Source organism: Dermochelys coriacea, chromosome 13, assembly GCF_009764565.3.
Source record: "Dermochelys coriacea isolate rDerCor1 chromosome 13, rDerCor1.pri.v4, whole genome shotgun sequence".
NCBI lineage: Eukaryota > Metazoa > Chordata > Testudines > Dermochelyidae > Dermochelys > Dermochelys coriacea.
In genome coordinates this window covers 18151958-18176887 of record NC_050080.1, presented here as the reverse complement: position 1 = coordinate 18176887, position 24930 = coordinate 18151958, and the positions used below count along the sequence as shown (strand labels likewise).

The following is a 24930-nucleotide window of genomic DNA, read 5'->3' as shown; positions in this document are numbered from 1 at the left end:
TCAGCTGGCACTGGCCAGCCGTGGGTTTTAATTGCAGTGTAGACGTACCCTAAGAGGACATCATCCTTCAATGCTCGGGACTATTGAAACATGATTGTGAGCAAATCTCTTATAAAGGATGAACGCTGATTTCCCAGTGAGTGTCTCATCACTATCAGGGCACAGAGAGTTCATTAAAGATGCTCCTGGAACACCCAGAGGAGGTGACCAATACAAAATTAAACTCTGTGGGCTTGATTCTCCACTGAGCCCAAGCACAGGGGCCTGGTCATGTATCCTCAGCCATCTAACTCCAGCATATGTTAAAGTTGCAGGGGCAGAGCTGAAAGGGAAGGGAACCTTAAGGACCTTATGCCAGTGGAGAACTGAGCATAGTGGAGCCTTGCACTGTCATGCCCACTCCCTTCTCTTCCCTTACCACACTCCCTTCCCTCCCTGCCCCTGCCATGCCTCTCTTCAGAGCTGGCACAAGAAGCAGGAGGGTCACTTCAACCAGCTTTACCCCAGAGGAGATTCCTGTACACAGGGGGAATTCTGCAGCACAAGTCTCCTCCTGCTTCAAGTTCACTCACACTCATGGTGCAAAGAAAACTGGATAGACTGGAGAATCCAGTTCACTGTTTTTATCTAGCCTTGGCTTAGAATTTTTCAAACCTTAGCTTTGGAAACTTACCAGCACTGATTTTAAAAAATGTAAACCTAAACTAAAAGGGCTCTGAACTTTGCTATTGTAAGAATGAAAGTAATTTCCCTCATTAATAAAAAGGACCTACAAAGTCCTATCTCCCTGAACTGGGTTTTGTTTGCCCTTGTAAGAGCTATTATCGGTCAGGTCTGTTTTCTCTTCTTTCTGAAAAAGTTTAAAGGGAGATAACCAGTACTGCTGAACTGAAGTACAAACCCTTTAGGAGAAACACCGCTTCTGAATTAGTTCTCCCAACAGTCATCGAAAAAGGAGCGTGGTTAATGCAAACAAGGCATATTCTTATCTGTAATTTGCTCATTTTTTAGTTCCTCAGTATCCATTTTCTGGATCAAAAATTATCAAAATACATTTGATTTCCGCTTGAGTAACTATCATATCTGTTATATGTACCTAATTATTTGTCTCTATTTCATAAAGATAAGACAGAATAATCTTTTCTATTTTACATTGATGTGTAAAATTCTGAAGCAAGTGACAGCCTCACAGAGACTGTGAGATCTTTGACCTCACTGTGTTACCCATAATAGATTAGGCTCAATTATCGAATCTGTGTAAGTAAAACAGGATTCAGAAATGGGCTTCCTATTAAAAGAGGGAGACAATTCTTTGCATTTCATTAAAAGACCTTCAAAGCACATAAGCAGGTTTTCATTTTGGGGTGGGCAAATGTCTACTAGGAACAAGTTTGAACCCACCAAAGTCACCCTACTTGATACCTAGACCAGGGTTTAAAATAAGAAAATGCATTTTTCTACTTGTAAAAAAGCTCCACTTTTAGAGGAAATAAATGTTAATTCTTGTGAATGAGACGTGATAGCTCATGCTATCACTGTTTTAAAACAAGAAAGTAAAAGAAATAGCACTTCTAATCAACTAATCAACTTGTTGAAGCCTATTTTTTTCTTTACTTTGTAGATTCTAAAATACGTTGAGGCTTTCACATAAATTAGCATGAACACTACCCAGTTCAGGGCTGTTCCTTAGTACCGTTTAGTGTTCAGTAGTCATTGCTGCTCTCAGGCACATGCAAAGCTCAATCTAGCCACATTTCCATGGCCAATAATGCAGTGGACACACTGAGCCTACCTAAAAGCCATCTACATGCCTTACCACACAGAGCAAGAAGAGATCATATGGACTGTTGTGAAGAATTCCAGATGCCAGCATCATCTAATGCAAAAAAGCTACAATTGCAAATACAGTTTTTGTAGGCTGTTTGCTATGTTCAGACACACTCGTGTAAATCTGGAATAACTATTGTCTTCACTGACAGTTTTAACTGGTGTAACACAGATCAGAATCTGGACCTTTTCATCCTTCAGGCCCAGGAACAACCAAACATGTGCTAACTCTCATTTGGGGTCACCCATGGTCACGACCTCCGAAAGTTTATTCCAACCTAGCACAGTAAGCAGATGCCAGAAGGTTAAACAGTTAGAGCAAGACTTCTGATTTTTCACTGCTCTGCATCTTGTGTTGCCACTTACATCAGTGCACAATGACGATAACATGCTACTGTTCTCATAGAGTAGCATTTTATACCTCATTTGCATCAATGTAAATAGCAACAAAGAGAACAGGTCCATACTGCACAAGCTTCAGTGATGCGGGATTAGATTGAATTATTCTGATTTTTGTAAAACTCTTTGACAAGACTGCTCTGTCCTAGAGCAGGCCTATAACATGCACATTCTTCTCCATCAGAAAATGAAAAAGGCAACTTGTTTACTCTCTTCTGAAGTCCTGCCTTTAAAAACGTACTCTCCCAAGAAAGACGGCTCTTGTAGAGTGTGTGAGATTTCCTTCAGCAGCAAATATTCCAGGAGAAGCAGCAAGTCAATCTTGTCTCAAAAACTAGATTTTGAGACACCTGAGCAAATATTTGGGTTTGTGGTTTCAAAGACCCATTTTTTTAAAAAAAGGCGGGATGTCCATTTCTGTTTCTCAGTGTTTTAGGCTTCTGGGAAAATTGCTCACAGACTTGAATGGAAAAATCCTCTTACAATAGCATCTATCATAAGATCAAGCAGTCTACAAACTCCGTCGAGCTTCTGTGGCTCACAGTTATATGGTATAGGAGGGGAAAAGTCACATTAAACTTTTTGATGTTCCAAGATAATTAAATTTTCTAAAAGCCTTGGATTTGAGGGGTTGTGAGTGGGGGATGGCGGAAGGAGTGTTTGCTATGTTTATCTGTGTGATAATAAGAGCAGTGAGATAACTCGAGCTTAATAATGTATAACTGACTAAAAAATAAAGCACTGACTTGAAAATAATGCTGTTTATTTCCTAAGAGAAATAAGCCCCAGAGAACCTAGTTCTAACCTTGAGCTGCACAGCTGGGTTCTAATCCCAAAACACATGGACTGGGATTTTCAAAGGACCTAAGGGAGTTGGGTGCCTAATTTCTTTAGGCACCTTTAAAAATCCTAGGAGTAGTGGGCACTCCTGTCTCTCTCTAGGGGCACTGGCTGGGGCACTGATAATTATGCTGGGCTGTGCATCTGAGACCAGAAGCTGGTTCAGAGTGCTAACACCTGAGAAAAACCCTGTCTCTCTTCATTCTATACTGAAAACCTGAAAGGGGACTCCCAAGAGCTGGCCAGAGGCTTCACAGGACTTCCTGCAAGAAATCATATGGGAGCCCTTGCACTTGCTGAAAGACCATGAGAAACACACTACTTTAATATTTGCTTGAAGTGAGGACCCCTGCAAGATCTTCTGGTACCCATAGTAGGTCTTATTGCTTTGTCCTAATAGATGATAAACTGTAGAGTGAACCCCAGCGTATTTGGGAACCTGATGCAGGCAAAAATTAGCATTATTGGAGGATCCTAAATGGAGTAATTTGTTGGGGAATATTCCAAAACCATTCCACTTTAAATGCTAAAATGGTCTTATAACTTTCCCAAGAATAGAAACACTCTTGGGACCAGAACCATCCCTGGTGTAATTCTACAAACATGACTGCAGATACACCAGGGATAAATCTGGATGTCTGTGTTTACCAGGGGAAATCCCATGGCAGTTAATCAGCCCACAGTGCGTAACTATACTAAGAGTGGTTATCCTTGTAGCAGATCACCACACTCATATTAATATCAGGAATTATAGTCCGGTACATGCTTTTCTTTTGCTTCCTTATCATTCAATGTATTGTCTAGAAACTGTTCTGCTTAAGACCTAAAATCACAAAGAACAATACAGCATCATTACAATCCTGCTGGTGAGCTCTCCTGACAACTCGTGCTACGTTAACATTGTTTAGCCTAGAAACCTCCTACTGGGGCCAAGATACAACCATCAGCATAATCACTCCCAAACCTTAATTAGTCTGCATTTTCTGTGGACAATGTGTTTGTACACATGAGGCACTAAACCATCAGGTTCAGATACAGAAGCTGCTGAGTAGGTCTTAAAGCAATGGGCTACTCCTCCTGAAACTCTGGAGAATTTCCTCCTGCAGCTGCTGCACTTCATTGCCGAACAGCCTTCTCTCTGACCTTAGATGACTATCTGATCTTTTGATCCTGCAGTAAATGGATCCTGTGGTAGCCTGTGTGACATGTGAACCATGTCAAATGGATGAGACGTTGTGAATCCTGTACTGGATACACTTAAATGCATTCCATATGAGCAGGAACTGGGGCCCATTCTTACACTCCCTGATTCTGATGGGAGTCTTGCCACAGGCTTCTGTGGAAATGGAATCAAGTCCTAAGTGTCCAGACCTATAGGCCCATTAATTGGGTAATGGGGGGAACACTGAAGCATTTACTCAATAATAAAAATTGAAGTTACTTCAAGGAGAGTTTTGCTAAGTAAGCAGTAAGGATTTCAGGATATATGCTACAGTTTGTACGGCACTTTTAAAGTGTAAGCATAGTGTATAACTACCGCATATTAGTACTAATATGATACTAGGTACTAATTCATTAGTATTATGAATTTCAACAGCATTATCCTATGTATCAGTTACTTGACTTTCTGATAATTAATCTGTCTTGATCTGTCTAACTAACATTCAGCACTGTAATATTAAGATTAAATAGCCTCAAAGTATTCTGCCAATCAGAATGGAGAGCCAGGTATATCTTTGAACACACCTGTAGGAGTCTCTGAAACTCATTGTGTCATGTCCTGAGTCTTCCTGGTCCTCCTCAGAAACTTTGAAACAAACCTTCTTACTCCCACCATGCTCAGCTTTGTCAGTGTCGCTCTCTTCAGCCCCCAAGGAAGGTGGGGATGTCTCCTCACTGGACAGAGGTTCACATGTGCCAGTGGGTTCTGTTATGGTGGACAAAAGCCTAGAAAGGTAAAATACATTGCTGTCAGTGACTGGTGAGTAATCTTGTGAGTTATGCATTCACTACTGTGATCTGAACTCAAGTGCACTTGAAATCAAAAGCAACATTTCTATTACTTCAGCTATATGTAGACAGGAGCTACATGAAACTCACTCAGTTTGATTCACAGGGGGGCATGCAAATCTTTTTTTGGTTTTAGTTCATGTGAACTCACAATAGGTGAATTTTGCATTCATTCAGAATCTAAAGTGCAACATGAAACTTGGCTAAAACTGCCAAGTTCTGACTAGTTTAAGGTTAAAAGCACTGACTTTCAGATAGCTTGTACAAAAATATCAACCCAGGTTCAAAAACCTAAGCAAACATGCCCTGCAACAACTCTTAAAACCAGGTGAGTTTTGGTTATGAGAGTTTTATGCAGGTCTAGATGATCCCTTCCCCATTAACACAGTGTTTGGAATAAAAAAAAAAGACAGCAACACAGAACTGTGGCAGTATGCTAGGAATAGTCATCCACCCAATTTTCTGCAAAATACTGTGAGACTCTTAGGCACATTTTAAAGTGTAATTATTTGCTAAAATAAATTATTCTGCACAAATAGTCTCACTTCCATCAAGAGTGAAGAAATGTCCCCACGTTTGCATCCTTTTTTCCTGCTGGATTTTTCCTCTAGACACTAACTGGCACTCCAAAAACCACAGAGTATAAATCATAAATTTGCCTTTTACTGGCTAGTGGAGGAAGAATTCTAGTCAGTATGTGCTAACTCTTTCAGGAGATCTCATCCTGCTGAGACTGGCCCAAAGCCTTGCAGATTTTCCTGCATGCTGAGTCTGCCAAACTGCAATCACATTTATAAAGAGTCCTTTTTACTTGACCTATTAAGCTGACTCCCATGGTTAAAGCCAGAAAAAGAAGGATAGAAGGTGAAGACTGAGCCCCTTCTGCTGTTCATCTTAGAATAAGAAAACATTATCCCCCACAATCCAAGCAAGGCATGTATCATAACAGTCTATGGCCTGACCCACACACACAACCACCACGGTCACGAGCTAAAATGCACACAAACGGGGCATAAGCACTGGCCTTTGTAATTGATCCAACTCCTGCCATATCCCATCTTCCCTCTTCATTCCAGTAACAATATCAGCCTCATTGCTTCTTTCTTCTCCTGTTCCAATCTCTGTACCTTCTCCCATGCTTCCCCTCTCCATGGAATGAGCTCTCAGTCCTAGTCTGCCAGGCCCTCCTTATTCAAATCCCTTTTGACTACTGACTTCCGATCTAAAATAGCTCCCTTATCTGGGCCTCCCAGTGTATTTTTATGTCAGTCTTATAGACAAACTCTTCGGGGCAGGGATTTTCCCAGTGTCTGTGACTCGTACAGCACTTAGCCCACTCTTGGAGTTTAACGAATAATAGGAATCAGAACCAAAATGGACAACCTTTAATTCTAACATAGACTTCAAGCCAGAGAGTGCAAAGAGCAGCTACACTAGCTCATTATGTAAATGGAAATGACATATAGGTAGATGGATCCGCATTTGAGCAAGTCCGGCCGCCTCCATCCAGCAAAAGGCCGTGGTGCAGTGGGGGGCGCGGGGTATACACAAACATACTAACATATTATAATTTGTGCTAATGGACACAGAATATATTTCTGTGGTTGCATATTTCCATTTTCTCATATAGTGTGTCCCTTTATTTAGGACGTGCCCTCAGCAGCGCACACACAGGGGTCTCTTTACTCACTTATTTATCTGAAAGACGTATTGCTTCATTTCCTTCACTGCAATATCTAGTTTATTAAAAAGTTGAAGGTATGAGTCCTGTATCTCCCGGTCTTCTTCTTTCAGCAGAAAGCTGAGTCCCCTTTCCTCCTGGTTTGTTCCCCCATTCTCTTGGCCAAAGCTACCCTCATATTGTTCATGTGGGTTGAGTTCTCCATCTTCTGGGGGTAGGCACCTCCATGATGGTGCAGCCATGGTGGTGATGCTATGCTGAGTGTATGAGACTGGATTCAGAGTACCTACTAAACATTGAAGGAAGTAGTTAGTATGGCTCTAGTGACTGTATGTACCACCTCTCATACTTAGAGCAGGTTTCTATGGAATTTAATAGGAATTAAACCAATAGGCTCATGCAGAAATTTAAATAGGTTAGTCTATAGAAATTGCTCTAAAATCCTACAGTGTTTAATAGAGAATGTGCGCTTCCCTATAGGAATTTTGAACCTTCTTTAAAACATTGTGGCAAAAATATAATTTTCTATTTATTCTATAGGACTTCTCCATGGCATGCAAACTAAGTTTTTTGCCATTACTGTAGTTCAGGATCATGGTAAGTCATATAACTAATAATAGTACATTTCCCATTCATAGCACTGACCATCTGAGGAGCTAGATGCATTTTTAAAATATTAACAAATTTAAGATTGAAACAAACCTGTTAGGTAAGTATTATCCCAGCTTTACAGATGGGAAAACTGACTCCTGGGAAAATAACTATCATTGTTAGGAAAAGTAAAGAATAATTATTTTCATTTATAAATGGTGGCAAGGAGAATATCCGCAGCAGAGCTGGAACATGACTGTGATACTGTGACTAACCCCTCCTACTCTCATGAAAAGTGCCATGGGATCTTTAAAAAGTACAAGTAGGCAGGGCTTCTCTAGTTGGCCTAATTTGAACAGGGTCTCCAACCATTCTTCAATATTTGGGATAGTCCAAATTTCCATGGGGCTGTCCCAAGTCCTCTTGCACACTCATCTTGTTGGACACTGAATGAGTCAGAAGTATATTGTGAGAGGTACAACAATGAAACATTGCAGCATAAGGATTTGCCTGGCAGGGAAATCCTAAGTAGTAGCCATACATCTGAAAGATAGCACCTCCAACGTTACAGAGCCGCCTACTGCCAATGTGGGGGATTAGTTCAGTAACGGCTCAGAGAGAAGAGCACTACTATCTGATTGGCTACTTGAGGTTTCTCACCCTTGTGATTATGATACCACTTCACATTATGGAACCACTTAGCCCCATCACTTTTTTTCTTCCCCTCAATAAGTCAACTCTTCTAAGTGGAAAAAACACCCCAGGGCATTTTAGGTGTGATGAGAAAACCACATTACTTCGCTGTTAAAGATGTTTGACTTGAAGCCATAATCTGTGCCCAACACATTGAGTTATTTTACAGTAACTGCATACTGCCGGCCATCTTACTATGAGCATTTTAAGAAGAAGGAAAAAAAGTATATTGTCAAGGCAACATTTCTTTGTATTTGTCTTGAACTCACTGAAAATACAACTCATCTTTTTACTAAAATAATGTCACTGAAGCACTCATGAGCACCTTGTTCCGGATCAAGTCCAATTATAGATGGCTTCCGTCCAATGCGAATGCTGAATGACCTTCCTGTTGAGGTAGTGTTTTTGGGGTAGGATACCTCCATGAGGTTAATGTGGCAGTTGGTGGGGCAGAAATCCATGCTGTTGAGGGGGTGAGGCTCCGATGTGGCTTGTTTGAAGGCTGGGCTCACCTTCATTTTGAGCTCATCTGCAAACTGGTGGATAAAGCAAGTTTGTGAGATTTCATTTGCAAAAAAAGATGATGCAACACAGAAGATCCTTATTTTTCCCTGCCAGCCTCCCATTTCCACAGCCATCTCATCTCTGCTATCCTGGAAGGTACTGTTCCAAAAATATCACTGGAAAAAATGACATTTTAATTTCCTTGAGAATTGTTTAAAAAGTTCTTCTGAGGGTCAGATTTCAAACATGTCAGATAACTGTACCAAAAGCATACTTTGTTTGTGCATACAGGTATACAATGTGCTCATGCAATCATAGTAACTTGTGTGCACAACACAGACATGTGACAGCTCTTGTCATTGATGGGGAACGGGGTTGGGCTCTTCATTTGGATGGGCAGGATGGATCCGTCAGCAGAGGCATGCATTCCAGACCATAGTGACAACAGTGTGTAGATGCTCTAGAGACAAGTCCTTACCCCACAGAGCTTGCAATCTACATAACTTCTAGTTCTGTGCTCAGACCAGTAGAACACTTCTCTCTAAAGCAATTAATGGAGAAAACACAGTAAAGAATACTGAGACCCCACTATCTTGACAGTATAGGACTGTCTAGATATGCCACTGAGATCTAATAACGCTGCACCTTGTGGTAGTTGGTGAGCCTTTTGCAGATGCTCTCCAGCTTAGTGTCACAGGTTTGCCGGAAATCATACTCTGGCATGGTCTCCACAGCTCTGCTTTGGGAGATGAGCTTCTTGCAATTCTTCACAAAGTGACTGTCATCTGCAGCAAAGGCTTCTAAAATCTGAAGAAGGAAACAAAATTCCAATAGTATAGGGCTGAGAGCCAGGAATACTGCAATATCCTTCCACTGCAGTATACACCCCACATTTTGGCATGTTTCAAGAAAGTGGCATTCAGCACACATCCAGCCCTCTTTCTTCCCTAATTAGCCCTTCTGAATCATTGTCATGCCTAATCTCAACACTCCAAAACTTCGGCCAGAAGTTTTTAAAATATATTGGATGTGCTCAAAACAGTCATTTTGCCACAGGGAATGTTCATTCTCTGGCACATTTGCCCCCTCTTGTTGTTTCTGCTTTGTCCTATAATGGATATGCCAATAATAATAATATATAATTTATAATAATTTGTTATAATAACTTGATGCAGACATTTATTATTTGTCCATTGTAGTGCACACCAAAACATAATACCAATCATTCCTGCCCACACTAGGCAGCAATCAAACCCATGCTTCATATCAACCAACACAACGCATCTGATGGGGAAAACCTCCATAGTCTTACCCCAAGGGGCAGCAAATGTTTGCCTGAAAGGATGAACCTCACATTTTCCCTGAGGAGCAGCAAACTCCTGCTCTAGTGGACAGACAAAAACAGGAGAGTTTCACTGGGAGAGTTTCCCAGCTGAGGACCCTCCTGCAAGAGTGCCTTGACTCAAGTCCTCAAGAGTTGAAATGAAGGGAGAGTCAGTGGAACTTGCCTGTACCAAACAGGAGTTAGTTACTCTATACTGGTGCATTCTAATCAACTAGCCTAAGTTCCAGGCAGGGCCAATAGCATAACATGCTGTGTCACCAAACAGACAAAGTGGGTAAGCTCATTGGTTTCCTTTACTGTGCTTGGGAAGGAAGCTGGCAATGTATGGTGGCAGGTACCTTTGCAGTCAGATTGAAACAACCCTTTGGCTCTACGGTTTTCTCCAAGACATAACACTTGATCCCAGCAGTGCTCACGTATTCATACACCACCGCGTGTTCCAGATGGACATTGTCCACAGTCAAGCTAATGAGAGGCATGTCTTCGCTCATGATCAACGGAGAGACTGGAACCAAAGGCAAGCCGTTAGGGAACCAACACTCAGTAACACATACGTGCTCAAACACAGGTGTGCATGCGTGCACACACGCTCAGGAGACATGTATGCCCAGCATACATTTATGGCACAGATTATGGTACCTGGCAGGGAGGTAAATTACATTAGCTCTCAATGTCCTTGATGAAACACGAAGCAGTTTACTGTTCCTAACTGACTTCCCTTGAAGCCCTGTCACCACTGTATTCCAAATTGCAGTTAGTGCTGCAGGTTCACCCTGATGAGTGCACTTCACATGCAGCTGTGCCAGAGGGAGATTTGTCCCAGGGAAGGGCAGTCAGTGCTATCACCACCTCCTCTCCAAGGCAGCTGTCAATGCCACTCAGCATGAACTTCACCAGCAGAGGCAGTCCAGAGGTGCTGCAGTGTGTCTTGCAGTGGCCTATCCCTGTTTTTTTCTGGACCAGCCCCTACCTTTCAGGAGCAGGGGCATGCGCAGGAATTTAAATTTGACCCCTTCTGTGGGGGGGCACAGAAGCTCTCTCTCCCTGCTCCCCACTGGCCCCAGAGGAGCTCACTACCCTCCCTCCCCCTCCCGGTCCTGGGAGGAGCTTCCTGCCCCCCCTCCCCACCTGGCCCCAGGAGGAGGTCACTTCCCCCCCTCCTCCCAGGCCGGAGCTCACTGCTCCCCTTTCACCCCCGAGAGGAGCTCATTGCCCCCCCTCCACCCAGCCAGAGCTCGCTGTGTCCCCTCTCTCCCTGGCCCCAGGAGGAACTTGCAGCCCCTCCTCCCTGGGACGAACTCACTCCCCCATCTCCCCATACAGCCGGAGCTCACTGCCCTCCCACCCCCGGGAGGAGCTCACTGCCCCCCTCCCAACCCAGCCCCAGGAGGAACTTGCTGTCCCCCCTCCCCACCCAACCCCAGCAGCAGCTCGATCTTCCCTGCTTCTGCAGCCCCGGGGCTGGAGAAGTTCTATGCCTGCAATGATTATTGGGGGGGGCATGCCCCTGCTTGCCCCCCCTTACACACACCCCTGTTTAGGAGATATAGTGTTTGGCTTCAGATCCCCTGGTGCATTAGGGTCTGCACGCAACTTGCATTGCTGTACACCTGATCCCAGATCTATTGTTAATAGGAATCCAGTGAGTCTGGATTCAACTTGCATACCCCTTGGAGTGTTCTTTGGGAATGTCCTCCCACATCAATTAATTTTCTCTATCAATATCTTAATATGAAGTAAGTCAGTCTTTTTACTTATACTTAGACTAAGGGGAGGGTTGCCTCTAGAAAACGATGTGCCCAGAAATGTTGCTGACACAATTTGCACACCCTCTGAAAATTTGGTCCGGAATAGCAAAATAACTTAAATTACAAAAAAAAGACGTTATTCTGGCTGGAGTTATTTGCAGACCTTTAGTTTGCAGCCATGTCATCCACACAGCTTCAGGGAACACTTCTCCCTCCCCCTGCTGCTGCCATCACCCAGCCCTTCCTTTGTGGGAGATGATACCACACAGCTATCAGAAGTGCTCACTCCAGAAACTTTAATAATGAGCAATTGTCCTGGAGGGGTAAGACAGGGGATATTGCAATCTGGTTTCATTTGGCGTAGCAGGCTAAGAAACACAGACAATATGTGGAAGAGATAAACATGGTGGGCCTGAGTCTTGCTTAGGCCCTAGTCTTGCAAATGCTTTGTGCACATCCTTCACTGTATGCATGTCAGGAGTACCTCTGAAACCAATATGGCATAGACGGCTGCTCAATGTGAGTGGGGCTATCAGAATCTGCCCCTAAAGGTTAGATTGTACCATGCCAAAGAATTATGCCCAGGACTCTGTTACATTTGGATTAAGTTTTCTGTTAAGTATAAATACCGTATTTGTTTTAGTCATAATCTAATGCCCATGATGGGAGCCACATGGCCAAAATGCCAAATGGGGGCCAGATGTCTCAGAGGAAGAACCTCCTCTCCTGTCATTTTAGCCTTTCATTTTCATCTCTCAGCTTTAGCTCACCCTATGGAGGCCAGTAAACAATATCCCATGGTCCCTTACTCTAGTTGAGACCTAACCCCTTACAGGGTTTGTAGAGTATTCCATATTCCAAGAGTGAATCAGTCCCTGCTTTCTACTGAGCAAGAGCTAGGAGAACTATCCAAAGAAGTTCAGCTACACATGGCATAGGGGCAGGGCTCACTCCATGAAAAGTGTTTTCCAATGTGATGCATCTTGACCCAAAATTCAGACACCGTGTAATTATGCTGGGTTGTGGCTTGACGTCACAGCTACCAACTATACAACTCCAATTAGTACATACTCTCTCAGCATGTGGGGCCCCAGTCATTGACTGTAGGGCATGGCATGCAAGAGAGAATACAAAGCAGATGTACTGAAAAGAGGGGGGGGTTTCTGCCTACCTAGCTTTGTGACATTCGTACCTGTAGAGATTCCCGAAGGCGCCAGCAAGAAGCAGACTCTAAAACCCCACAATTAATTAATGCTGTCTCTTCTGTTCAGAGCAGGGGACATTCCTCTCTGTTGAGAGCCACAACAGCAAGATTTCCATGTTACATCCCAATTTCATGTTCCTCCCAAATAAACTGGAGCATGATAATATTTCACCTGGGAAGCTGCAGCTTGTTGCACATTTTTGCTAGAATGAGAGATTTTCTACAGCAGTAATTACATTTCACAGGTCCATACCCCTTTTCTCCCAAGTAATCAGAAAGTGTCTGGCTTGCCTGCCTACATTTCCTTCCTTCATGAAATTGGGTGGGTTTTCCTTTACCTGCTTCCTGTTGGGTTTTATAAAGGGGATCCAGTTCTCCACTTCCTTCCACTGAGATCTGTCCATCGCTTGACTCAAGATGGCTGCCGTTCAGGTATGCATTAAATGTTGGCTGCTGAGCTCTATCCTCTTCAGCGTCTTCGTGTGTTCGGTACACCCACTGGTACAATCCCTTTCAAAAGAACAGGAATATTATGAAGAGCTGCCTCAACTTCATCAGGGATACACCTGGATTTCACACTCTCTTCTCGCATGGATTTTAAGCCTTTTGATGATGGCTGTGAAAAGTTTTTGTCCTCTAGTAGTCAGGGTTTGTGTGTCATGTATGTGAGAGCTGAGTTTAGTCTACTGGCAACTGGAACCTTGTTGCAACCATAACCTAAGAATTAATAACTTAGATACAAACACCTGAACACTCTGAGGAAGGGGTGTAGGTTTGGAGTATAAACCTGGATGTATATGTGAATTTTGCAGCTCATCCCTATCTCCAAAGTGGACTGGAGTAGAATCCAGGTCCAATCCCCCTGAAATTTAGGAGTATGAAATTTGAATCTGGGTTTAAATTTTGTAGCGCAAACCTACCTCTGCTATTAGCTGGGAAGCAATCTTTAGAAGTCTATGGACTGGAATACTTGTGATTCATACACATTTTACAACTAAGGGGTAAATTCTATTCAGGGTTTCACCCCAAGCATCTCCATTAATTACAGTAGAGTCCCATGAAGGTAGGCGGATAAGTTAAAACATACTTTTTAAGGAGCACGTGTGTATAAGACCATTATATTATTTTTCCCCTCTAAAAACGTTATGTTAAGTTCCATCCAGGCCTCACATCTGTGTACTTACCAGCAATTCTTGCTGCCTGTTCCTGTATGCTGTAAAGTGCTCCAGAACTTCTGTGTAATTTTCATTCATCATATTATTTCCATTAACTTTCAAAATGCACTGCCCTGAGTGGAGTCCCACAGCTGCAGCCTTGGAGCCTGAAACAGAGACAGACCAGAGGGGAGTTCAAACAGCTCAGCAGCCCAACTATGGAGAAGATTAAGAGAACAGAGGGAGTAAAAAGCATTTCTGGCTAAGATGCATGGGGAGTCAGGATATTTGGGAGCTATCTTGTGGTTTTGCTGGGTTTGGTGAAAGAGCTCTGGAAGAGCTTTGTCATATGAGGCAAATGTATATAACCTTCAAACAGAGCCTTTCTTTTGAGCCCTCAGTGCACACATTATTACATCGTAGGTGATGTGCAAGATGAGGTTGTAAATTACACTCTGGTAAGTTGCTGTGAGTCTGTCTGATTCTCTAGTACTTTGCACTTTGTCTAGTCAGTCATTCCAGTGCACATGCATATGTGGATACTAAGAATTTAGGACTGGAAGGGACCTACTGAGTCATTGAGTCCAGTCCTCTGCTATCACAGGCACCCACATCATCTAATATCATTAATAAACTTATCAAGCACTAGCTGGCCCACGATCAAGAGAACAGAAAAATAGGTTCCCTGCCCTCATTTACACATTGAGTCCAGAGTGTCTAGCTTCATTCTAGAGGGCACAAAGTATGCATCAAAGGGCTAGACTGGAGTGTTATACCCTGGAAAAGTCCTACAGATTTCACTGGAGTGATTTCTGATATACACTGTTGAGAGAAGAGATTCAGGCCCTTTGTGTCTGCCTAAAACACAGTGATAAACAGAATATATGTTAAGACTTGTAGGGAATGTCTATGCAGTAATTAGATATCTGCAAGGGGTGAGGGTCCCAGAGGCCAGGCTCCAGCCCAAGCCCGAATGTCCACACCACAATTAAACAGTCCGAGTCAGCTGATTCGGGTCAGTCGCGGGTGTTTAACTGCAGTGTAGTCCTAACCATAGAGTCCCTGTTTTGACAAGCCTGGTTACGAATTTTCAATGTTCTATGGTGAAAACAGAATCCATAATAAAGCAATGAATTAGTACAAAGAAAATATTGATGTTAGAATGCATGAACGGTTGGTTACTTTATGCAGATTTTTCTGTCAAACACAATATTTTATCAACTGTACTGAAACTGGGACTTTCAATCTTATTTTGCAAATTATAAGAATTCCACAAGTCATTTTAAATGTTTATTTTAACCCTCCCGCTCACTTATCACTGCAAGTTAGTGTTTTTTGCTATCAAACCAGGTTTTCATAATAAAAATTATAGGCAGGCAGCAAGTATGTAACAATTGTTTCATGTTATCGATGCACTTTGGATCATTGTCTAAAGTAATTCATTCCAAAATTACAAAAAATTCAGATCAGCTACAGGTAGCTCCCTCTAACTCACACATGTGGACATATAAGGTATGATTTGCCTCTGGCCTCAATGGAGTTAATCCTGATTTACTGATTCAAAGTTCTTAGAAATCAATGGAAAATCTGCTATTCACTTCAGTGACCTTTGGAAAATGTCCTAGTTAAGTGAGAGAGGGGAATCCGGCCTATTTAACAAAGGAGAGTCCTTCTCTCTTTGACTGAAAGACAAATATCTTTTTATTTAAGGACCACTTTTAAATCAATATGAATTTAAGGTTTACCCCTTCATATAACACAAAAACTAGAGGTTACCCAATGGAATTAATAGCCAGCAGATTTAAAACAAACAGAAGGAAGTACCTCTTTACACAAGGCACAGTCAACCTGTGAAACTCATTGTCAGGGGATGTTGTGAAGGCCAAAACTATAACTGGGTTCAAAAAGAATTAGACAAGTTCATGGTCCATCAATGGCTATTAGCCAAGATGGTCAGGGTGTCCCTAAACCTCCAGCTACCAGGTCTGGACGAGAGGGGAGGATCGCTTGATAATTGCCCAGATCTGTTCATTCCCTCTGAAGCATCTGGCATGGACCACTGTCAGAAGAGAGGATACTGGGCTAGATGGACAATTTGTTTGACTAAGTATGGCCGTTCTTATATAAACCTGGACACAGTCACAGCAGAAAGCTAATGAAATTCTTAGGGGGGAAACTTATCTTTTGGGAATCTTTTCTTTTTAGTCTTAATTGGCTAAGATGTTGTTTAAATTTGCATTTAAATACAGTTTGCACACTATCGCGTGTTAATTGAAAGAAGCTGAATATTTCCCCATTAGGCAATTTGTCAGAGTCTAGGAACAGCATTCTAATGTCAGTTACACGAGAGTAAATCCAGAGTAATTTAACCAATTTGAGTAAATTTACATGAATGAAATTCAGATCAGAATTTAGCCCCTACGAGTCTTCATTAAAGCCATAATTACTTTTTAAGCTCAATTATCTAAGATACAAACAATTTTAGTCAGTGTAATTAGTCCCTTTTCTAATAAAGGCTTCAGAAATGCTAGCTAGCACATTAAGAAAATGCTTTAGTACTTTGTCTTAAAAATTATATTTTGTGCTTGTTTGAAGGTATGTAATGAAAAGGTGCTTTGAAGTAGGGTATTGTTGCCTGTATATGTGACGATAAGTCTTTGCATTGTTTCTAAATGCTGACATTATATATTTGTACATACACACAATCCTACTGAAGGAAGGAAGCTGTACACAGTTGAAAGGTCTTACCCTTTGTAACTGCCAAATATAAAGGTAGGAGCAATGCTTCATTTGTGGCTCATTTGACATTTACTCCTGAGGGCATTCTGTGCCAAAAAATTAAAATTCTGCAAAATTCTGCAAATTTTATTGATCAGATAAATGTGGAGGCACAGGCCACTGGCTGCACAAAGGTAGGAGATCACTGTGTATCTCAATGGGGGAGCAGCTCCCTGTACAGGGATCCCTCCTCCTGCAGCTGAGGAGCGATGGGTGCAGGAAGCTGGGGGGCAACGGGAAAGGGGAGTTTGCAGAGCTTCCTTCAGCCAGGGGAGAAATCTGGGGGCGGGTCTGACCCAGCCCTGGATGCCGTGCAAGGGAAGAGCAAGTCCCATCCTCCCCAGCCCAGCCGGGACTAGCAGCTGAGCCTGGAGCTGGTTAGGAGCCACCTGCCAGATCTTCTCCAGTCCTGCCTCCTGCCCCACAGTGATTTACCTCTCTGCTTGCTGCTCTGGGCTTCCAAAATATACTGCTGGGGAGGGTCGCATGACTGCTCCTGTGGCTTCCCTTTGCTTCCCTGTCAGAAAGTCATTTTTCTGTGTGGAAGCAAAGAAATCTGTGGGGGACATAAATTCTGCGCATGTGCAGTGGCGCAGAATTCTCCCAGAAGTATGTCACATTGCAGTCACAGCACTAATGAATACCTCTGTGTCACACCCTATGCTTTCTCCTTTTAAAAGAACCGAAGGACCCAATTCTCCTCTCACTCATTCTAGTGTAAATTAGGCATAACTCCATTAAAGCCAATGGAGTTACAGCAGTACAAACTGGTATGAAAGAAAAGCAGTCCCCAAATCTGATATAATGCATTGCAAAGTTCATGAACATTGAAAAGATGATCCATCCACCTGAGAGCATCGGAGTGATTCGTACTGTACATTCTCAAGTGCTTTATCCAGCCTGCAATGGCTCAAGTGATAATGCTTCCTCAACATCTCTTCCAAGTCTAACAACACATTTCTCCTGGCATTGAGCCAAGTCACTTTTTGCTTCCTGTAGGTGGGAACAGCCACCCAACACCCAGCTTTAATAGTGAAGCAATACTTATACTGAATTCAGACTGTAAACTCTTTGGGAAAGGGACTGTCTTTTTGCTCTGTGTTTGTATAGCACCTAGCACAAGGGGTCCTGCTCTGTGACTGTGGAACTTAGAGACTTCCACAGAGGTTTTTTTTTAGGACCTTGGGACAATATAATGTGGCTCTTGTTCTGTCAGAGGGATGTACCTGGCTGTCTGTATTTCAATATTTCACGCCATAGCTACATCACACACTCCTTGCTTACCTCTGCCCACAGCACGGACATAGGGTGGCGCTGTTCCCCGTATCTGGAAGCAAAGAGCTTCGTGACAATCTGGTATTTTTATAATTCTGCAGAACACAAGAAAGAAAGAAAGCAGCATGTCAAATTAGACTGCTAGACCCATGTGTACTGCTATCATACCTGTTCTTGTGTAAGATCATACCTGTGTGTGTTTGGGGCTCAATAAAATTCCTAGACTGTTTGCAAACAGCTTTAAATATACCCTAAAAGTTTAATAAGAGATGAGTTAACACCATGCAGTAGCTCTTGTCACATAGCAGTAACTTATTTTACCACCTCAGCTGTCTTTCTGTCAGATAATATTTTGACCTTTATTTTATTTTAATGTGGGTTATGGCCAGATTGACAACCCTGGAGAATGAAGATGTCTTCCCAGTACCCACAGAACTCGTGCAGTCTAGGCAGCACCAGTGCAAGATTCCTCCATGCTGCCTGACTTGGAAGGAACCTTCTCCAGAGCTGAGGGGATAGATTAGCTGGCAAGCCCAGTCACTTGACAACAGAGGTCGCAATTAGTGCCAACGGAGGGCGTAGATTTTATGCTGTGGACCGACCACACTCACATAGGAGGCCACCAAACAGTCTCTGATGGTAACAATTTTTGACCCTGAACTGGATTTCAATCAGTGGCCTTGTGGTAATATGTACCGTATGCAATAATGAGGCCTGTGATGAACCATCTAATCCTCATATGCAGGACAACATTATTTTGCAACTGATTAGGCTAATTCTAGGAGCGTGTGTTTCATAGGACCTGAATGGAATACAATATAACCTACTCTAGTCTGTGTTTTTTGTTGGGCTGGTCCACATGGAGAGCCAGAGCATGGCAAGCTGGAATGTAAACCTACGGCATACTCGCATGCTCATCGCTAACTGTTTCAAACAGCAGTAGGTCAAAGTGCACTATGGAACTTTTAGTGTGCAGTAGTAGGGCCCACATGGCCAATTAATGCATGTTGTGTTACAGTACTGTAGCTTTACTTCCCAGCTTGCTGTTCATTAATTCTCCATACAGACATGCCATTTATTAAAGCGACAGTAAAAGTGAAGAAGAAACAAACAATAAACCACATAGTAGTTAAGATCTCGTGAGCACAGAAGTGACTGTCACTAAGTAGTTTTGCAGATTGTGTTTCTGTCTGGAACATCATCACAGTCTATGCAAATTAAAAACTAAAGACAGCTGCTGCACATGTCTGAATGCAGAGCGTAGGAAAGCTGAACATGTGGTGGATCAGCCCCCCTGCATGGAGACAGACTCAAAACCCAGGTCTAACGAAGGCTACAGCTAAGCATAGTGTGCAGGGGGAGCACACAGGACATAACCCCTATTATTCTCAATTCAAAGAAATTAATTCTGATGAGGTTTTCCTAGAAGCCAGGTACTAACAGGTCTTGTTGGCTCATGTCCCTGTTGCTCAAAATGAAGTTGCAGGTTGTATGCCCCAGCAAACAAAGACAGATGGCATTACCAATATGTACTCCACAACTAATTGGGCTGGACCAACATCCAGCCTGGGTTCTGTAGCAATTTGGTCTGGGAGATAAAAATTATGTCTTGCTAATTAAAAATTGGTGTGTTTAATGTATTTAGCTTGAAAGTGAATGATACAGTCAGTACAGAAACCTCCATGTTGTTTATTTTTATATTAAATTCCATTTCCAGGATGACTTCAATGCAGCTGTTCTGATTTACATCAGCTGAGGTTCTGGTCAATTGTTTTAAATAAAATCTTAGACTCTGGACCATAATTCCACATCAAGGGGTACATTACATGGCAAAGTCTGTGGCCATGTAATCCAATAATACATGGGACCCTGATTCACTATGGGCCCTCTTTCACAGGGTATCTGACCCTCTAAGGGAGTTGGGGCCCAGCAGTGACCTATTAGTTATCTCTTAGCTGAGATTGATTAGCTAGAAGTCAGCTAAATATACAACCAGCAAGTACCTCAGCTGAGCTGCAAACCTGCAGGGAGTAGGAAGGTTCCTGCAGGGAACCCTAGGGGCAGAGCTGCAGGAATTGGATTTGCTCCTGTGGCAGACCCTTGACTCCTAGGCAAATCGCTTGTAGGAGGATTGAAAAAGAGCTGCCAAGAGCAGAGGGGGCTCTGGCAGGAAGCCCTTGGGTCACAAGGGGAAAGGGCACATGTTGTGGATGATTCTCAGGCAGCTGGATATAGAGGGGAACCTGCAGAGAAGAGAGAGCTCCTGTAGAAGATCCTGGATTGCGGGGGAAGAAATTTGAGTTACTAGTCTTTTATGTAGAAGAAATAAAGTTGAGGCCCTGATAAGAAGGACCTGACCAAAGAGTCTGGGTGTGGTGTCAATCCTTTCTGGACTAAGGAGAAAGACCAGCAGCCTACGCTCTCATTATGGAGCACAAAACTGAATGAACTGAGATGGAAAGACAACAGTCCAACAACAAGCAAAGTGATACTGTAGACTGAGGTGATTTCTCTCAAGCAAAGACCTACTGCTGAGAAGCTTTCTGCTGCTGACAAAGTTATACTCCTTGTAACTCAATTTCATTTGTGCCCATGAGGGCCAAAAGTTAACTCTGATGCACAAAGGATAATCCACAGCTGCTTTAAGAGATGTAAGGACCACTAACAAGTATGATTCACAACTTCTACCTCTTTTAACATCTTATTGAACTGCAACTTCTGATGGGTAACATGTTTATGTAGTTACCTTAACAACAGGTAGTAAAAAAAGTTAATGTCTCTGGATAACCTTCTATGTCTGTCCCTCTGGGCACTTACTCTTTAGACTTGGTGGCCACCAGAAGTCTAAGTGGTCTCCGAGAGCAGAAAGATTGGTTTAAGATGGCCTCCACTTCTTGAAACGGACGCAGGAATACCAAGTCCTCATTAATGGAGTAGATCTTTCTTCCAACCTGGAGGCTGGCCATCTGCAAATGAAACATAAATACCACACAAAGCTTTAGGTCATTTGAAAGGTCTTTAACAGTTCACGATGCAGGGAAGGTGGCTCTTGTAATACTCACTGATAGTCACAGAGATTTATGGGGACTCTGCAAGTATCAACACCAATACATACAGACGGAACTGAATATCCTGCCAACACCACAGGTGAGATCAACAACATACAAGACAACAACTTAATAGTAAGATACAGATATAGTGCCACCTCTTGCTGGTGGTGCTGTTACACTAAACATTGCAGTTCACAGGTGTGGACTGATAGCTTCGACTACTCCTTAGTTTGCAAGCTACTAGGATTATTAATGTCCAGAAGATATACACAAAGTTTTTTTTCTTTCCCTAGGTCACCAAATCATTTGTCAGTTACATTTAGAGACCCTACGACTGTCCACAACTAATAAAAGAATCTCTATCCAACAACAGGTTTCAGAGTAGCAGCCGTGTTAGTCTGTATTTGCAAAAAGAAAAGGAGTACTTGTGGCACCTTAGAGACTAACAAATTTATTAGAGCATAAGCTTTCGTGAGCTACAGCTCACTTCATCGGATGCATTTGGTGGAAAAAGCCTCTGATAGTGTGGCTGATGTGATTAGGCCCTATGATGGTATCCCCTGAATAGATATGTGGACAGAGTTGGCAACGGGCTTTGTTGCAAGGATAGGTTCCTGGGTTAGTGGTTCTGTTGTGTGGTGTGTGCTTGCTGGTGAGTATTTGCTTCAGATTGGGGGGCTGTCTGTAAGCAAAGACTGGTCTGTCTCCCAAGATCTGTGAGAGTGATGGCTCGTCCTTCAGGATAGGTTGTAGATCCTTGATGATGCGTTGGAGAGGTTTTAGTTGGGAGCTGAAGGTGATGGCTAGTGGCGTTCTGTTGTTTTCTTTGTTGGGCTTGTCCTGTAGTAGGTGACTTCTGGGTACTCTTCTGGCTCTGTCAATCTGTTTCTTCACTTCAGCAGGTGGGTATTGTAGTTGTAGGAATGCATGATAGAGATCTTGTAGGTGTTTGTCTCTGTCTGAGGGGTTGGAGCAAATGCGGTTATATCGTAGCGCTTGGCTGTAGACAATGGATCGAGTGGTATGATCTGGATGAAAGCTAGAGGCATGTAGGTAGGAATAGCGGTCAGTAGGTTTCCGATATAGGGTGGTGTTTATGTGACCATCGCTTATTAGCACCGTAGTGTCCAGGAAGTGGATCTCTTGTGAGGACTGGTCCAGGCTGAGGTTGATGGTGGGATGGAAATTGTTGAAATCATGGTGGAATTCCTCAAGAGCTTCTTTTCCATGGGTCCAGATGATGAAGATGTCATCAATGTAGCGCAAGTATCAGCCACACTATCAGAGGCTCGTTCACCTGCGCATCTACAAATGTGATATATGCCATCATGTGCCAGCAATGCCCCTCTGCCATGTACATTGGCCAAACTGGACAGTCTCTACGTAAAAGAATGAATGGACACAAATCAGACGTCAAGAATTATAACATTCAAAAACCAGTTGGAGAACACTTCAATCTCTCTGGTCACTCGATCACAGACCTAAGAGTGGCTATACTTCAACAAAAAAGCTTCAAAAACAGACTCCAACGAGAGACTGCTGAATTGGAATTAATTTGCAAACTGGATACAATTAACTTAGGCTTGAATAGAGACTGGGAATGGATGAGTTATTACACAAAGTAAAACTATTTCCCCATGGTATTTCTCCCTCCCACCCCACCCCCCACTGTTCCTCTGATATTCTTGTTAACTGCTGGAATTAGCCTACCTTGCTTGTCACCATGAAAGGTTTTCCTCCTTCCCCCCCCCCTGCTGGTGATGGCTTATCTTAAGTGATCACTCTCCTTACAGTGTGTATGATAAACCCATTGTTTCATGTTCTCTGTGTGTGTGTGTATATAAATCTCTCCTCTGTTTTTTCCACCAAATGCATCCGATGAAGTGAGCTGTAGCTCACGAAAGCTTATGCTCTAATAAATTTGTTAGTCTCTAAGGTGCCACAAATACTCCTTTTCTTTTATCCAACAACAGTAACATGAAGTGATAGGGGATACCAAGAATTTGCATTTCTACTGCACTTTTTGTTGGAGGATTGCAGATTGAGCCTCACTAACCCCTGTGAGATAGGGAAGTATTGCTATCCCTAGTTGACAGGTGGGGAAATTGAGGCACAGAGACCAACATTTTCAAACTTGAATGACTGAATTTAAGCATATAATCTATAGTTGCCCACCTAATAAATGTAGCCTGATTTTAAGTTGCGCAGAGAGCCTGCCATGGACTTCAAAAGGAGATTTGGTTGCTCAACATCTCTGAAAATCAGGCCATATTTATTCAGATGCCAAACTTTAGTCCCCCAAGTTTGAAACTTTTGTCCTTAGTGACTTGGCCACGGTCATATAGTAAGTCAGAGGCAGAACAAGGAAAAGAATGCAGAACCTCATTCTCTAACTATTAGATAATAACCCTTAGCAATTCACTTACTAATCCATCCACATATCAGCTGATTTTAAATATGTGAGATACCAGGGGTCGGCAACCTTACACATACACATTACTTCACAAATCCACTTCCAGGTGTGAAACTTAACCTCTGGCATGAGGGAAGATGGAAGCCCAGATTTGTCTTAGCCTATGAATGGTTTGGCTCATCTTAAATTAGCACTGCGATTTTGGAAATTAGAGCTCAGTTTATAGTCTAAGGTTCATTGATTTTTTTCATTAGAATTTAGGAAGTACAAGTGCTTGGTTTTGTTCATTTTATTACAGAGACAACAGGAGCTGGTGCAGCCTATTGTCTACTAAACTATATATTTTTCTCATACAAATTATTAAAGGGAGAAACCATCAAATGCTCACTATATTACTTGCACTTTCTGTTCATAACATCTCTTTAGAAACCTGTAAATGGCATTTCATTCCCCTCTCCTCTTTTATCTTTCCATCTGGCAAATTTTAATTCAACCTAATCCTCCACCTGCCCCCCATTTCTAACACAGCTGAAATGAACATGACTCTTTTGACCTCCTTTGCGACTGGTGTATCATCATTATCAATTATGAGAGTTCTGTGACTAAAGTGAGGAGGAAAGATTTTGTTAATATTTTGATTTATAGTTAAATGGAAAAGTTTGTGTCATTAGTAGCTATTTATACTGACAAGTTGCAACAGGGGATGGAAGGGTTAGAAAAATAAATTCAGATTTTCAGAATTGTGCCTTTGCATTTTATGTTTGCACAATTACTTCAAATTCATGCATAACTGCACTAATTCTATATGCAAATGACTACTTTAAATTTCTAATTGTCTGTTTATACACACAACAGACCAATTTAGACAATCATGGTAAATCCATGTACAAATTAGGTGCAAAGTTTCATGCCAAATTGAACAAACTAGGAAAAGATATTTTCTTCCATGGATTATAAAATTCAAGCAGATTAAAATTTGGAGTCATGTTTCTTTAAGAGTAAAATTCTACATTGTAATGGCTCTTGCATTTCCTGAATCATGGATGTTCCTTATGATAACTCCGTTCAGTTGTCTGGATATGGGCCTCTGGTTTTTCTGAAGAGCGAGCAGCCCGCTGGTTGCTATCCATCAGATGGCCTCTGGCCAAATGGTTATATGTTGGACATGGTTTGTTCAAATATCATACATCTGCTTATCAGTTGGCAGTCCGAAGTCAGATAGCAAGCACAACTCTCAATGGGGTAATTTTTTCCCTGTTGTTTCCTTCCTATGTGTCTGAACGTACTGTTTACAAGCAAACTCCAGGATCAAAACATGTGGAAACAAGTGTTGCTGGAAATATACTAAACATGGAATGGGTTTAATGAGGCACACAGGAGATACATACAGAAGGCAAAGTGCCACATGCTGGAATCAG

At 42.4% G+C, this 24930-nt stretch overlaps 1 protein-coding gene across 6 annotated transcripts in view; it reads right to left on the bottom strand.

The window, feature by feature from the left end:
- The window catches only part of PREX1 (phosphatidylinositol-3,4,5-trisphosphate dependent Rac exchange factor 1), a 222185-nt gene that overhangs the window by 19378 nt on the left and 177877 nt on the right, over positions 1-24930 (bottom strand). For 4 of the 6 annotated variants that reach the window (XM_038369847.2, XM_043495591.1, XM_043495593.1 and 1 more), the window contains exons 18-26: positions 20867-21015; positions 18059-18144; positions 14027-14163; positions 13181-13352; positions 10229-10395; positions 9191-9352; positions 8367-8577; positions 6767-7046; positions 4813-5013 (exon numbers count right to left, since the gene is read on the bottom strand). In XM_038369847.2, the coding sequence (XP_038225775.1) occupies positions 4813-5013; positions 6767-7046; positions 8367-8577; positions 9191-9352; positions 10229-10395; positions 13181-13352; positions 14027-14163; positions 18059-18144; positions 20867-21015 (1565 nt within the window). The remainder of the gene's footprint in view (positions 1-4812; positions 5014-6766; positions 7047-8366; positions 8578-9190; positions 9353-10228; positions 10396-13180; positions 13353-14026; positions 14164-18058; positions 18145-20866; positions 21016-24930) is intronic. The other 2 variants (XM_038369848.2, XM_043495592.1) reach the window with 1 other exon arrangement.